Raw genomic sequence first — 13540 nt, 5'->3', positions numbered from 1 at the left:
TTTGACCCCCAGACATGCTTTACGCCCCCTAGAAATGCCCACCTGCCCCCCCAAAATGCTTTATGCCCACTAGAAATGCCCACCTGCCCCCCTGTCAAGCAGGGCCGACCGGTGGATGTCTGTGTGATGCCCGTAGGCAACCTCTGCTGCCGGCACTTCTATGGTGGAGCACCGGAAGGTTTTGTCACATCGGTGCTCCACCATAGGAGAAAAATCCAGGTCCCCTGCAGAGCTGGAATAAATGAAAACGCAACAAAAACACCAGCCCAGCGTCGGACGACACAAACTGCGCATCCCTGCACAAAGCCCCGAATATAGGCCGCACCCCCACTTTAAAGACCTAAAGTGGGGGGGAAAGTGCGGCCTATATTTGGGCCGATACGGTATATCTAACTGGCCACTTTATTAGGTACACCTATACACAAATAGCTAATCAGCCAATCACATGGCAGCAACTCAATGCATTTAGGCATGTAGATGTGGTCAAGACAACTTGCTGAAGTTCAAACCGAGCATCAGAATGGGGAGTCCCAAACACCGCTGGCTACAGGATGACAGAGTTCTAAAAGCAAATACCTGCACACATACTTTAATTACTTGCTGGTTAGGAATGGAATCAAACAAAAAAAATAACACATGACTATTTCTCCAACAGATTAAAAGAGGGCAAGCTAGCGTTTGATACCCACACTATAAGAGAATGCAGATTAACACCCTATTTGCTGAGGGAAAAACCTAGAGCTTTTTGTGTGTTTTTACAATATCTTTGTTTTCATTTTTATATATATATATATATATATATATATATATATATATATATATATATATATATATATATATACATATATACATATATATATACATAAATAAAATATAGGGTACAGAAAGGGTTTTTCTTTTAATAGCACTATTAGATGTATAGTCCAACATTTACAAATTCAAAAAATGAAAATAGCACCACATGATTGTATGTTTTTTATATGATAATTGTAACTTAAGTAGCTGAGTTGACCAAAACACATTAATTTAAGAGTTTGCAAATGCCTTATATGTAAGAATTACAATATGGCAATGTAAGGGTAATCACAAACAAAGAGAGCTTTTTGGCTCTTGCTATACAGCCATTTGGCCACCAATCTTTTCTGAAATTTGTCATTATTATTGTTTTGTGTTTTTCCTTTTTTACCCCAAAATTGCTTTTGCACTGGTTAGCATTTTTTTTTTAACAGGGTATGTCCAAAATACACAAAAAAACAAAACAACCCCCCCAAATAAAAAAAATTCAGCTGCCCCTCCAGATTACAGAAATAGCCCACATGTATGAGGTACTTTATATTTTTTTAAATCTACAGGGCACACTACATGACACCCTCATTTCACTGCATGACAGCACACAGCGTAAGCACATGGAAAATAAAGGGTTAAATGACATAATATTCTAAACAGAGTTTAGATAAAAACAGGGGAAGGTTGTCCCAGGGGAAAATGGGAGCAGCCTAAAAGTCTTTTTGTCAATTTTGTATCGGAACAGGGAGGGAGGCAAGAATGCAGCGGGATCATGCAATGTGGCAAAAGCATGGTAAAAGTATTTGTGTGTGTGAGCATGAATGTGTAAGTGTATGTGATGGTGAGTGTGTGTTTAAATGTGTGCGCCAGTGCATACAGTATGTGAGATACAGTTGGAGGGCGCAAGGGTCTGATGGGACCAATTGGCTTTACCTGCCCTCCAGGACCTACCCTGCTTAGAAAACATGACTTGTTATTTGTGATTCGGAGGGGGCGGCCGATTGCGGCGCAATGTATCATGTGCAGGGAGATCTGTTCGGCTCAACAAATATCATGCAGGGCACTTAGGTGGGGAGGGAGAAATCTATCTATGCATTTGCAAAACAGATCATGCAGCTCTCATATGCATTAAAGCGCATATGATGGCTGGAGTACCCCGTTAAGCCAACAATAACTGCATTACTCAAAATCTATACCATATTTTCCTTAACATATAGTGTCAGTGTCCTTCTTGTAGCCATACATAATAAACACTAATACAGCCAATGAAAATGTTACAAAACATTGTTAAATAGTTCAAGTGCTTGACATAATATAAATATGGAAAAAGTAAATATAAAAGTCCAAGTATTCCATAATGTACGCAGAGCTTCAAATTGAGGATTGCGTCAGAGAGCCGCCAGATTCTGAAACATTATTGCTTCCAAACTTGATATAAAAAGCGATCCATCAGAAGCAATACTTGCTAGCTAGCCGCATTATCGGGAGCCTGGAAAAAGAAAGCAGAATATTTATGAAACATTCACAGAAACAGAGGGGGGGGTGGAATCAGAAAAGTGCAGTATGTTAAAGGTCAAGAATTAAATTGACAAATGCATAAAATATATCAACATTTGTTTAATGATTTAGCATTTCTTCAACATCTTGCATTCAGTTAGGTCCAGTTTTCAGCAGGATGCCAGGGACATTAGTGAGCAGGAAGGGAGTTAAACCTTTGTGAAGCACGTTGGAATATCTATTACCTTGAGAGCTTCTGATGCCCTGCGGAGCTCCTTTATAACAGAGGACAAGGCCTCTGGATTAATGCCTTGTTCGCATAACCTCACACATATCGACAGGGTTTCCATATCCAGGCCAGTGTTCAACAATCGTGATATTTCGAGAAGTACTGTCAGAGAAAAAAAAACCTTTAGTTTGAACACTTAATCGTAATACAGACATTGCAATCAAATCCTTTACTCCAGGCAACAAAAAACAATCGATATATACGCCTAGCAATGCACGACTGTCACCATCAAAGCAGCCATGTATACCGGCCTTGGTGTACAGCTTTGAAGATAATCTAACAACAAACCAGCTCCGCATCTCACCGTCCATGGTCTCCCGCACTGCACTCAAACTGCCAGATGCGCTCGCCATCGCAACGCTGCAGAACGGACCCGCCGGAAACGTGTCGCGCTGACGCCAATAACAAGCGTTTAGCGGTTTCTAGGTAGAGACAGGAAGGCGACAGCCGCTCCGAACGGCCATAGCGGAAGTGCTTAGACCTAGGAAAAATTGCGTCTCGTTGCCATGGTGAAGACTGGGTTAAAAGGGGTAGGCTCACATTCGAATTGTACGGCGGCCTCTTCCTTATTGGGTCGCTCGGATTCTTGCGAGGCTCCACCCATCCTCTGTTTTGTGATTGGCTGGCAGGAGCACGCAGGCTTGCTGGACTGTGGTGGATAGCGAACGGGAAATAAGTGTGCAGAAAAAGGCAATCGGTATTAACAGCGCGGCGGGACGAGGAGCGGGAAGAAATGGGGGCGCCGTTGTACTAGAATTTTTGGGGGAAGGGTTGTTGCTGTGGCTGCTTATTTAGCGCTTTGTGTCTAACGGTCCGGCTGGAACGTTGTGAATCTGCGCTCTGACGTCAGAAGTTCTGGGCTCGGAATTGGTGAAGCAGAGGCAGTGTTTGCTGCGGTCCGCTCACCTGTAGAGTCCTCAGCTTGACCTGTAACCGGCACCGTAAACCGTAACCGAGCCCTTAACCCTCCCCATCGCCCAGCACCGCAGACGGGTGAGTTGAAAGCGATTTCCTGTGATCAGGGATCTTCCTCCAGAGTTATGTAACCATAGTGTGCTAGGGGTCGGTTAGACCTGGGGACGTGATACATGGCTCTTATATAGCGCCTGCAGTTTCCGTCGCGCTGTTATAAAGGGGTCACTGACAATATTGGCAAAGGCCATTTAAAATTTACGGAAGAGGATGAGGGCCTGGTTATATATATATATATATATATATATATATATATATGTATGTATGTGTGTGTGTGTACAGGGCTATGGCATAAAACAAGTAAGCAAGCTGTTGCTTGGGTAGCCATATATCCGTTCTCTTACGGATATGTGTATATTGATAATATAAATATTTTTATTATGTAGCATGTCTTTCTGAGGTTTCTGTTGTGACCTATGTTTACGTTAAGGTATATCTTTTTTTATATAAGGTTACTGTTGCGGAAGAAGCGTTGACATAATCCGCCCTTGTCATGGGTGATGTTCGCACTCACTTAACCCCTGAGACGCCTGGCCGAGCCGCTGTTCTGAATCCGTTTGAGAGTCCCAGCGATTATTACAGCTTGCAAGAGCCTTTTGTTTCGAGCCCGACCGTGTTCAAGCCTGCGAAGTCCTCTGCTGTAAGTGTTTGCTGTTATAAAGGGGAAGTCCCGTCCGTGTCCACGTCTCTTACTCCATTAATAATTAAAACAAACATTGGTTTGCCCTACTCTTCGGGGCAGGGGTCAGTGATAACACAGTCCGTACCTTTATTACTGTAGCCTGCTAGAACAGCCAGGGGTGCGGAGAGGGCTAGTTGACCTTGAAACAGCAAAAATATCACCATTAACGTGTTATCCCTGTGTGCCATATACCATGGCCACCAACACATTGTTGGTATTTTATGTTTATTTTCCTCCCCGTATCACGCTGATGGGTTTTAAGTGGGCAGTCATCTGGAAGAAATTGGAAATAGACCTTGTTGGCCGACTATAATCATATAAAGTAAAACATAAGGGGTCTGCTAAAGCTTTACTGATTCAGTCTATATCTCATGCTCTCATCCACTCTCCCACGCTCTCATTCACTCTCTATTCTGTAAAAACACACAAATACGTTGTGTGTGTGTGTGTGTGTAATATATATATATATATATATACACACACACACACACACACACACACACACACACACACACACACGTATATGAATAAACAGTGGTCTTAGTAATGGATGTCACATGAAAATGAAAGGACAGTCTAGTATACTTCTAAGAGAATGAGGAAGCACACTTGCCTTCGTTCACAGCTTCTAATCGCACGCAATATAGCGATCCCATTGAAATCAGTGGCATCTCTGCGTGTCTCGTTAGGCACCCCTGAAAATCCCCTGTGCTGGATCATAGTATACAGCGTGTTTGCAGTAGTAAGTTAAATAAATAGTTTGAAGGCAGATAAGAGCCTTTCGGCCCATGTAGTCTATCAGTTTTTACTAATGTAAGGAAGTGATGTTTCTTTCTGAACACGCTTCCTGTGTGCTGAAGAGCTGAGTCGGGGAAACGGTGCGAGCGCACGGAGGGAATTCTGATGAGTTTCCATGCATTGGGGGAATAAAATATTACGTTAAGTTGGCATTGGGCTGGCGTAGGCATTAAAGTGCATTTGCTTGCGCTTAGAGCTATAGTATGTCAAATTCTTCAGGCTAATTTCCCCCTGACAGCTCGGTCCAAAGTTTGTGGCCCCGAGCTGTCAGATCAGATGCGACAGCAGTCTAGTTGAGCCCAGTCACAATCTGTAGGGATTTAAATGCCGACGCATGTTCGCACAGTTCCTTCTGAGGATGTTATCTCTGATGTTGCCAGGGATTTCCTTTTTGATGTGGCAGGGACTTGCGGGGTCTGTAGAAACCCTAATCGGGGCTTCCGCCACCGTATTAATCTGAAAGAAAACTTGCAAAGTAACCTTACGTATAGTTAAATGTTCTGTAAATAATATGGACTCCTTTTCCAAAAGTGCTATTATGCATGATATTTTAACCGTAAACTATTTCGACTAAGATAGTAATGTCTATACGCATACTGTAACACATTGGGCTTCTACCTTACAGACCCCACGGCAATTCCGATGGTCAATTGATCAGCTTGCTGCAATAAACCCTGTTGAGATTGACCCAGAGGACATCCATCGCCAGGCTTTGTACTTAAGCCATGCCAAGTAAGCGATGTTTTAATATACATCTACATATTTTCCTTTAAGGAAACACTTGACCTAATATGGACACCAATGTCTAACTATGTTCATTTTATTTAAGACTACGTTTAGTTACAACTTTTACGGACTACAAGGGATTTACTAACAAAACAGCAGGGTGTGTTGGGGAGAAAAATTTGGTTTAAGACCATTATCCATGCATTGTGTCAATTCAGCTGCTGGCTGTGGAATCTACCTGCCATCCCGCCATTCACCCGAAGGCATGCTAAAGTTACGTTAGTTCACAAAGTTGGATAACATTTCTACAAGCGTCAATACATAGGAAAATAAGTCAATGCTGTGCTTCAGGGTAGCCTGTCTTTCAAAAATGAAATGTTGAACAAATGCCCATTTATTTATTTTAGAACTGATAAGGAAATAGAAGAAAGAAGACAAAAAGCTATAGAAGAGGTACTGTAAATCTTGGATTTCATCTTTTTCTTTTTTTGAATAAATGTCTTTTTTTTTTTGTTTTTTTAATTGCATATTATTTGCCGTTCTGTGTATTTAAAAGAGAGCAAAGCAATGATGCAGCACTTTATATTCAAGTTTGAAGTAAATTGGAAATATTTCCCCCCTTACGGATCTCTCATACAAAGCTGTGTGTGAGTGTGTTCCACAGTCCACACAACACTAATCTAGTAATGCCTTTTTATAGACAAAAAAAAACATCTTATTCACAAAATTCTTTTTGTCTCTTATCCTACTCCAATAGAACTAATTGGGGTTTTTTTTCTTCTCTAGCCTGTACCTCTATAGCAATTCATTGAAGTATTTTTTTTTCCCTATTTTTAATACGGTTCTTAAGATTTACTCCACTATTCTGTTCTATTAAAGTATCCCTCTGCATTGGTGGAGGCTGGTGAGACTTTGCAAGGGTTCAGAGGAAGAGAGAGGGCTTCAGGGAGGAAAACATATTGCACAACCGATCGCATGTTCCTGTTTCCTAACCTTTTAACCAAATGTCTTAAAATATCATATTTTCATCATATTACACTAAAAGTAGCCAATATAAGCTAAAGGATTCTTGACCCAGGCTTTGTTGAAACAGTGATGTCTTCATCATAGTAGCACTCTAATAATACATCATTTTTTCAGTTGAGTGTTGCTATATATATTTTCTTGAAACCCAGACCTAATAAATGTACTTTTGTCATTATGGGAAGCATCAACCAGAGTGACTTTTAAGGTTTCTTTTTTTTTTTTCCCCCTATCTGTTTTGTTTCTTTGTTTAACAGCCATGAGTATGGTCTGAAGTCTCACAACTTTGTTTTTCAGTTTTTTCTGAAGCGAACAATTGTTCCTTCACCATGGACTCAACACGAAGGGAAGCAGGCTGTCCAGTTTCATTCAACAAAATGTACGTTTAGTTTTAAGCTTTTCTTTATGAAAACACACTTGTGGTGTCCTCTTATTAACTTAAGATATCCTGTAATATCAAAATTAGGGTCATCAATGATATATTCTTGTTGGTATATCACCTCCTGAGGAGGCAGAAGGGAGTAGAGTTCAGTGTCTTGTCCAACTGCCCATAAACTTTGCTCTTTAGTCAATATCTTTTTAACAGGATTAACAGCACTATGGATAAACACTCAATGGCTTTTCATGGCTTTCTATGGCTCACTATATATATATTAGCATCGTTTTATACAGTATCTGTGTTCTTTCAATTCAATCTTTAGGTATCTAATAGTAAGAGTGTGTATGAGATTAATAGACTTCTTTACCTAAATCCATTCTGATTTCTTTAAAACCACAGTGTAGGAAATGTATGAAATGCGTTGGTATTTACTTATCTTTTCTGTATTTCAGGTGTTGATCTTCATAATGAATCTCCATTAGGTAGAATCCACTCCATTCAGCCTGGAAAGAGCACAGGTGAGCGTGTTGGGGTTTGTAGAAATCCCTGTTTAGCAAGTAGTTGGGCATTTAGATTTTGAACTAAAGCAACTTTCTTTAATGCTTATGTTCCCACAGTTGGATGTCAAACACAATTGTCATTACCAGTAGACTTTAATTTGGAAAAAGTATTGGGTAAGTGAAATTTTTTTTTTTTGTTTGTTTTCCTGTCATTTTGTAAATGTATCCCCAATATGAAACGCTAAAACCTAACTAGGATATCATTTTTCTTTCCAACAAAAAAGGTGAATATTTTCGGGCTGGAGAAAATGCAGATCACTCTCAGGAAAACCTAAGCTCTGCATCTCTAAGAAGAAAGTTGTTTTTGGATGGACATGTCAGTGGGTCAGAGTGTTCCTTGCCACCATCTCCCCAGGTAGAACTTTGTGAAATCCCGGCCGCCTCTCTTGGAGTTCTGTGCTCAATAGACCTGTCACCTGTGCGCTGTAGAAGTCCTATGCAGACTCCAAGTTCGGTAAGCATGTTTGCATTTCTGTTGCCCTGCTTCCAACAAAAACAAGCACGTATTGGGTGTCCGTATATATCAATTTTTATCTTGGCAGTATTCCAATGCAGTAAAAAAAATAATTTGTTCAATGCTGATTTATTTTCTTCTGTTATTTTTCCAAATGCAGGGCCAGTTTTCTTCAAGTCCAATCCAGGGAGGAAGAAGAGCTTATAGTTTAGGGAGTAACACAAGCCCCACTTTCTTGGAACATTCTCCATCTAGAGTCACTTCTCCAGCATTCTCTCCTATAGCTGTTCGCATGGAAGGTATGTGCTTTCTTTTTTTTTTCCAGTCCTTGGTTCGATGCAAAACTTAAGTGCCAGTAAACGTTATAAATAACGAGAAGTTTGGATGGGTCTTAGCTAGTCGGCTCTTTTGGGACCCCTAGTGGTAAATGGGACTTAGTTACGATCCCTGGCAAGGATAAGGTTATTGGTAAAGGAACTATGATATATTACCGTATGTCGAACAAGCGATTGCTTTCAACAGTGGATTCAGGTATGGTTTTTATTTAGTAAACTTGAAAATGTTCAAATTTGTTTATCTCTCTATAAGTGGATAGGGAATGGTGGTGATATATCCATATAAAGCTATAGGTTTAAATGTAACTGGCTGTGACCTCATTAGATTTCATTGAAAGACAATAATGCTTTAATAGAACTCAACAGAATTACTCCACTTGCTTAGGGCTTTAAATACTTTTCTGTGAATGTAGAATGCATCACACTAAAATGTCATTCTTTTTCTTAATGCAGAACAGAAAAAGCTTTCTTTTCCATCGCCTGACACACTCTCCGCCTCCAAATCCATGGTTTTCTCTTGTGCAGGAAGCCCTTATATTGAAGGCTGCTCTCCAATAAAAAACTTCTTCCAGATCAGGTCAAGAGTCTGCAGGGGAAATTCACAGTACAGGACTTCCCTGTTTCAGATACCTTTTGCCCTTGACCGTCCTGAAGAAGATAAAGAAAACTCTCCACCTTCTAGCATTTTGTCAGAAGGCGATAATGCAGGGCACAATTTGGACATCTATCCACCTGACGTGCAACTGGTAAAGGACAACATACCAGTTGTATCTGCTGATGTGTGTGAACTGCAAGGTTCTCCGCCAATTACAGAAGAACTGAAAGACAATGACACTGTAGAAATGGTTGATCCTGTAGAAGATGACCACATTTGGGTGAAGGATGGAGCTGTTACTGGCAACACCCCAATGACCAGCTTCATGAATGGCATGACCTTTAGCGTTGAAAGTTCTCATATGTGCATGTCTCCCTTAGCTGAAAGCAGTGTTATACCAAGTGAGAGCAGCAGCATCCAGGTAAGATGCGCCGTGTATTGCATACTCATAGTGTTTTTGTTCCTGGGTATCCAAAACCTACTTGCCTCGGTGTTCTACTTTTTAGGCAGATGTTAATTTTTGGGGGGATTGACTACCCTTTGCCTTCAAAACATCAATTCTTCTTGGTACACTTGCAGATTTTGTAATTGGGTGTATTCATTTTGTTAAATGAACAATAACATGCCTATCTGTGACAGGATTTTATTTTTTCACACCCACTTAAACCTTTTGCACAATACTCAATATACTCCAATTGTGGTCGGTGCTTATGGTTCTTGCCCCTTTGTTCACCTAAATAAACCCAAACCTTATAGCCAGTCTTGGATCAAATTACAATTTCCATTATACTCGGCTGCCATGTAGACTACGCACATAAACGCCTCTTTAAAGGGCAGCAATTTGTCAGATGAACTGTATAACAGCGAGTTGGAGTCCACCAAATCTGCCAATAAACAAGTTGTCTTGTCTCGTCATAGAATCCTGTAAATGCTTAGTTTAAAGCCCTTAGGCACAGGTGTATTCTCTATGCAATTGGTTATGCTTTATGCAGAGCCAGGTTTACTCTGTAAATGGCCAACTTTTTTTTTTCTCCTCCACGTGTGCTAGCTGAACACTGGTCTGTTGGTGCTATTGAGAACATGTCTCCAACTCAATTCAGTGATGGCACTAAAGAGCATGCACAGGAAGCATACCTAAGTACACTTCCTGCCTTCGGTGGTGACAGCGAGTGTAAAATTGAAGTATGGAAGTCTCATTTTTCTAGCCAAAGAATGCTGGCATCTATTTGTCTGCAAAATGGAAACTAGAAAATAGGTTTAACATGAAACCAGGGCTGGAGTGCTCCTTTTGAAGAACAGAACCATGAGCAGCACTGGGACCCTAAGCTGACTTGCCTACCATTTATATAAAAACTAAATTGAACCATTCATTAGTTCATTCAAGCTAAAACTCTGCAAGGTACCTATTGTGAAAAAGAAAAAAGTATAGCTGTTGAAATGGAATGATGGCTGTATGAAATATGTATCCGAAAGACTAGTCAAAATATCAAGTGTTCCTTGTGGTCTTCAGTATACGTGTTTCATATAGATATCATTCCGTTTAGGTAACTATATACTTCTATTGTACTCAATAGGTGTCCTTAAGGTGGTACTTCTTTTCTTGTTGGGTGACTGATTAGTAGAACTCTCTCACACTGTGTCATTAGTGGTCACTCTTTATAAGGCTCCTGCCGTAATATTTAACTTTTACCTACCGTTAGTAGGGGTATATACCCGTTAATACTAACTGGAAAAGATGAAAAATGAACATAAAATTTGTAAAACTGCTGCTTGTGATATTTCAGTTCTCACAGGGAGGGTTTATGGGAAATAAAGGAAAGGTTGTATGAAATAAGTATTATCGCAAACTGGGCATTAGTCCATCTAAGTACAATTTAAAGGTTTTCCTTTTCAGTACTCTACGTTGCCCTCCATTTTTATTGTTACTTTTAAGAAGTGAAGTTTTTATAATTTTTGGTGCATATTTAATTTCCTTATCTGAGTTGTAATTTTAAGGTTCCAGATCAATATAAAATGTACACTAGGGATGAAATGTGTGGCTCTGATATAAAAAGGCTTTCTTCTGCATATGTCTGGTTTTGGTGTTCTGTGCATGTTTGTAAAACCCTTGCATACCCTCCTATCTCAAATGGTCTGCTTGGTCAATTCCTTAACGGTGGTTCTTGTTTGTTTAGGTGGACAGTGGTTACACTACACAGACGTGTGGATCCAGTATTATGGATGGAATAGATGGAGCTTGCAAGGAAAATGAGTTTCCGCAGTATGAAATCCACAGCCGCCCTCAAAACCTAAGACTTAAGGTATGCTGATCCTGAATGAGCCATTTCAGTGCCTTAAGGACAATGGGCTGACCTTAAACCCATTAATGACAATGCATTGTGGGCTTTGTCACAAAGGGGCTAAGAAAAAAACCAAAAACTAAAGGGACAGTAAAGTGCGTCCAACACAGTCGAAGAATGAATGTGAAAGTACGGAGTGCTTTTTATATGCATTCTTCCAAAACAATCATAAAGAACTGACCTACAAATTGCAGCTACCCTCCTCCAAAGGAGGGTAGCTGCATGCGTACAGAGGTCTGAACAGACACACATACACAACTTTCCCAGAAACCTCTCTGGAGGTGAGACATGTTCAGATAAACGCACGTTTACAAGGGTGTTTGCTGCGCAAAGGAAAAAGGAACACAAAATTGGACACGGGTATCTTGTTCATTAAAGCGCGTCTGGTGGCTGGCGTGTACAGTATTCTAAATGCAGTCATGCGAGATGCGTTTTCTACTCTGTCCCTGAATTATCAGATTACCTTGTAGATGTCATGCATTCTTAAAAGTTAAAAATGAGTTTGTCATTTGTAAGTCCTAAATCTTTTATTTTAACCACTGATGGCTAACGATTTCTTTAAATCTGAACTTTAGAAGAGAGTATTACTTAACTGCATTTTCACGCTTTTAGGAGTATTCTGGCGTCGACTTTAAAAGTCACTTCGGACAAAAAGAACTTGATTCCCCAGAATGTCAAAAGCATACTCAGAAAGCTGGTGGCAGATTAATTGTACCTACAGTCAACAACCCTGGGGCATGGAAACTGTACAACGAACACCCCTTTAACAGGTTACAGAAGAATGGTACGTATAACGTAATCGCCATGGCGCCCCCCCCATGTTATAAATGTATTAAAGATACACTCGTGACTCTTTCCAGGGGGGGCATAAGGGTCACTTGTGGTCTAAATTTAGTAGAATTGTGGAGTATTTCCATAACGACTGCTGCCTCTGTTGTGGCTTAAATCTCCCTTATTGGCTAGGTTCAAAATTGGACCTTGTCACAATACTTCCCTTCCAGTGGCCACAACAACAAAATAATTATATAACTTGAATGCATTAATACAATATCTTATTGATCATCGCTATTTTTTTGTTTGTTTCTTTGTAGTAAGACACCAGAGTCCCCCAAATATAGTTGATGGAAAACCGTTAACACAGAACCTGCAATAATTTCAAGCCAATCGGATGTTTTTCGTTCATTGCTAATAAATATGTGAATAGTATGGGGTGCACCGTGTTGCGTATGACGAGTTGGATATAAGGACGTATTTATGCATGTGGTACAATGGATTCTACAAGCGTTCCTCAAGAACCTTTTTGGGACTGATTTTCGGACTTAATAAACGAAGCAGAATAATGCGGTAACAGGCGTTGGTGGGATGTCTCTCGTAGTGGTATGGCACTAAAACTAGTTGGCTTTTCAGGAAGGGATGTAAAGCAAATGTTTATTTGCATGAAAGTGTGGCCATTTTTAAAAGCAAAATGATGTTTAGAAACATGAGGATCTTGTAACAGAAGGTGCAGCACACAAAATATTTTGTTGTCTCACCGCTCAGAGATTATCAATAACCCAATAACAAATCCAGAAAGTATTAGGTTGGTTGTCGTTTTTGAACTAGACGCTAACGGAGTACTCAAATTCTGAAGATCGATCATCACAAAAAAGTGCTGGTCACAGTGCATGCTAACATGATGTCCTTCAAAAATAATCATGGTAATCTGATCGCTACATGCTAAACTCTGAGTCTACATTACAGCGGTTTTATTCCCTAGCAATGTATTGTTGGATGCTGCACACTGGAGGAAAAGAAGAAAGTGTTTCTTTAACCTGATTTTGCTGCTAAACTACATGGTTTTTCCTGTGTCATAACATGACTTTTAACAAGGACACATATCTTGTGTGATGGGAGGTCTTAAAAAAAAAAAAATATGTATCATCCTTTTAGTATAAGTCTTTGTTAATGCTGCTTTTTTTTATAATTCTGACCGGTTTTATGTGATTATGCATCTTGAAAAGTGACTTACTATCCACCATTAATACTTGAAGCTTTTTTACAGATGTTTGTATGCCACTGCAATACTTTTTTTAAATGTGAAAATAATGCCACATATATAGTTTTTG

At 40.0% G+C, this 13540-nt stretch overlaps 2 protein-coding genes across 3 annotated transcripts; one reads left to right on the top strand and one right to left on the bottom strand.

The window, feature by feature from the left end:
• Nucleotides 1-2055: 2055 nt before the first annotated feature.
• Nucleotides 2056-2945, bottom strand: MZT1 (mitotic spindle organizing protein 1). The gene is made up of 3 exons (XM_053455419.1): nucleotides 2877-2945; nucleotides 2529-2674; nucleotides 2056-2275 (listed from the first exon to the last, which is right to left on the bottom strand). Exons 1-3 carry the CDS (start codon nucleotides 2923-2925, stop codon nucleotides 2252-2254), a joined length of 219 nt encoding a protein of 72 aa, XP_053311394.1. The 5' UTR covers nucleotides 2926-2945; the 3' UTR covers nucleotides 2056-2251.
• A 251-nt stretch (nucleotides 2946-3196) lies between these two features.
• Nucleotides 3197-12950, top strand: BORA (BORA aurora kinase A activator). 2 transcript variants are annotated; one of them, XM_053455417.1, is made up of 13 exons: nucleotides 3197-3269; nucleotides 3996-4184; nucleotides 5650-5756; nucleotides 6158-6203; nucleotides 7071-7152; nucleotides 7605-7670; nucleotides 7770-7826; nucleotides 7937-8166; nucleotides 8327-8465; nucleotides 8955-9517; nucleotides 11271-11396; nucleotides 12048-12219; nucleotides 12527-12950. In XM_053455417.1, the coding sequence occupies exons 2-13, from the start codon at nucleotides 4038-4040 to the stop codon at nucleotides 12586-12588; spliced, it is 1797 nt and encodes a 598-aa protein (XP_053311392.1). In that variant the 5' UTR covers nucleotides 3197-3269; nucleotides 3996-4037; the 3' UTR covers nucleotides 12589-12950. The 2 variants fall into 2 exon arrangements, with proteins under 2 accessions (XP_053311392.1, XP_053311391.1); XM_053455416.1 differs by lacking the exon at nucleotides 3197-3269 and adding an exon at nucleotides 3278-3565.
• The last annotated feature ends 590 nt before the right edge of the window (nucleotides 12951-13540 follow it).

This window comes from Spea bombifrons, chromosome 2 (assembly GCF_027358695.1).
Source record: "Spea bombifrons isolate aSpeBom1 chromosome 2, aSpeBom1.2.pri, whole genome shotgun sequence".
NCBI classification, from domain to species: domain Eukaryota; kingdom Metazoa; phylum Chordata; class Amphibia; order Anura; family Pelobatidae; genus Spea; species Spea bombifrons.
The sequence above is the reverse complement of the archived record's forward strand: the minus strand, read 5'-3'. Positions and strand labels throughout refer to the sequence as shown.